This window comes from Charadrius vociferus, unplaced genomic scaffold (genome assembly GCF_000708025.1).
Source record: "Charadrius vociferus isolate BGI_N301 unplaced genomic scaffold, ASM70802v2 scaffold1116, whole genome shotgun sequence".
In the NCBI taxonomy this organism is placed as follows: domain Eukaryota; kingdom Metazoa; phylum Chordata; class Aves; order Charadriiformes; family Charadriidae; genus Charadrius; species Charadrius vociferus.
Genome location: NW_009648801.1, coordinates 365,286 through 365,605, shown reverse-complemented (window position 1 = coordinate 365,605; position 320 = coordinate 365,286). Strand labels below are relative to the sequence as shown.

The following is a 320-nucleotide window of genomic DNA, read 5'->3' as shown; positions in this document are numbered from 1 at the left end:
AGGGGGTGGCCGGCGGGGGCTGTGGGGCGCAGTGGTTCTTTGTGGGGCTTTCCCCATCCCTTCCTCCCTCCCGCAGGTCTGGCCGGGCCCGACGGTGTTCCCAGACTTCACCAACCCAGAGACTCACGAGTGGTGGTACGACATGGTGAAGGACTTCCACGACCAAGTGCCCTTCGATGGCATGTGGATTGTGAGTGGCCCTGGCAGAGCTGCCGGCTGCGGCTCCCCGGCTCCTGCCCTGCACCTCTGCTGGGCCCTGGTGCGGCAGGGAGCGGCTCCCTTCCCTCCCCTCCTCTCCCCTTCTCCCCCCAGGACATGAA

At 67.2% G+C, this 320-nt stretch overlaps 1 protein-coding gene across 1 annotated transcript in view; it reads left to right on the top strand.

Moving 5' to 3' along the window:
- The window catches only part of GAA (glucosidase, alpha; acid), a 7,776-nt gene that overhangs the window by 2,479 nt on the left and 4,977 nt on the right, over positions 1-320 (top strand). The window contains exon 5 of the mRNA XM_009886836.1: positions 3-190. Within this exon, the coding sequence (XP_009885138.1) occupies positions 3-190 (188 nt within the window). The remainder of the gene's footprint in view (positions 1-2; positions 191-320) is intronic.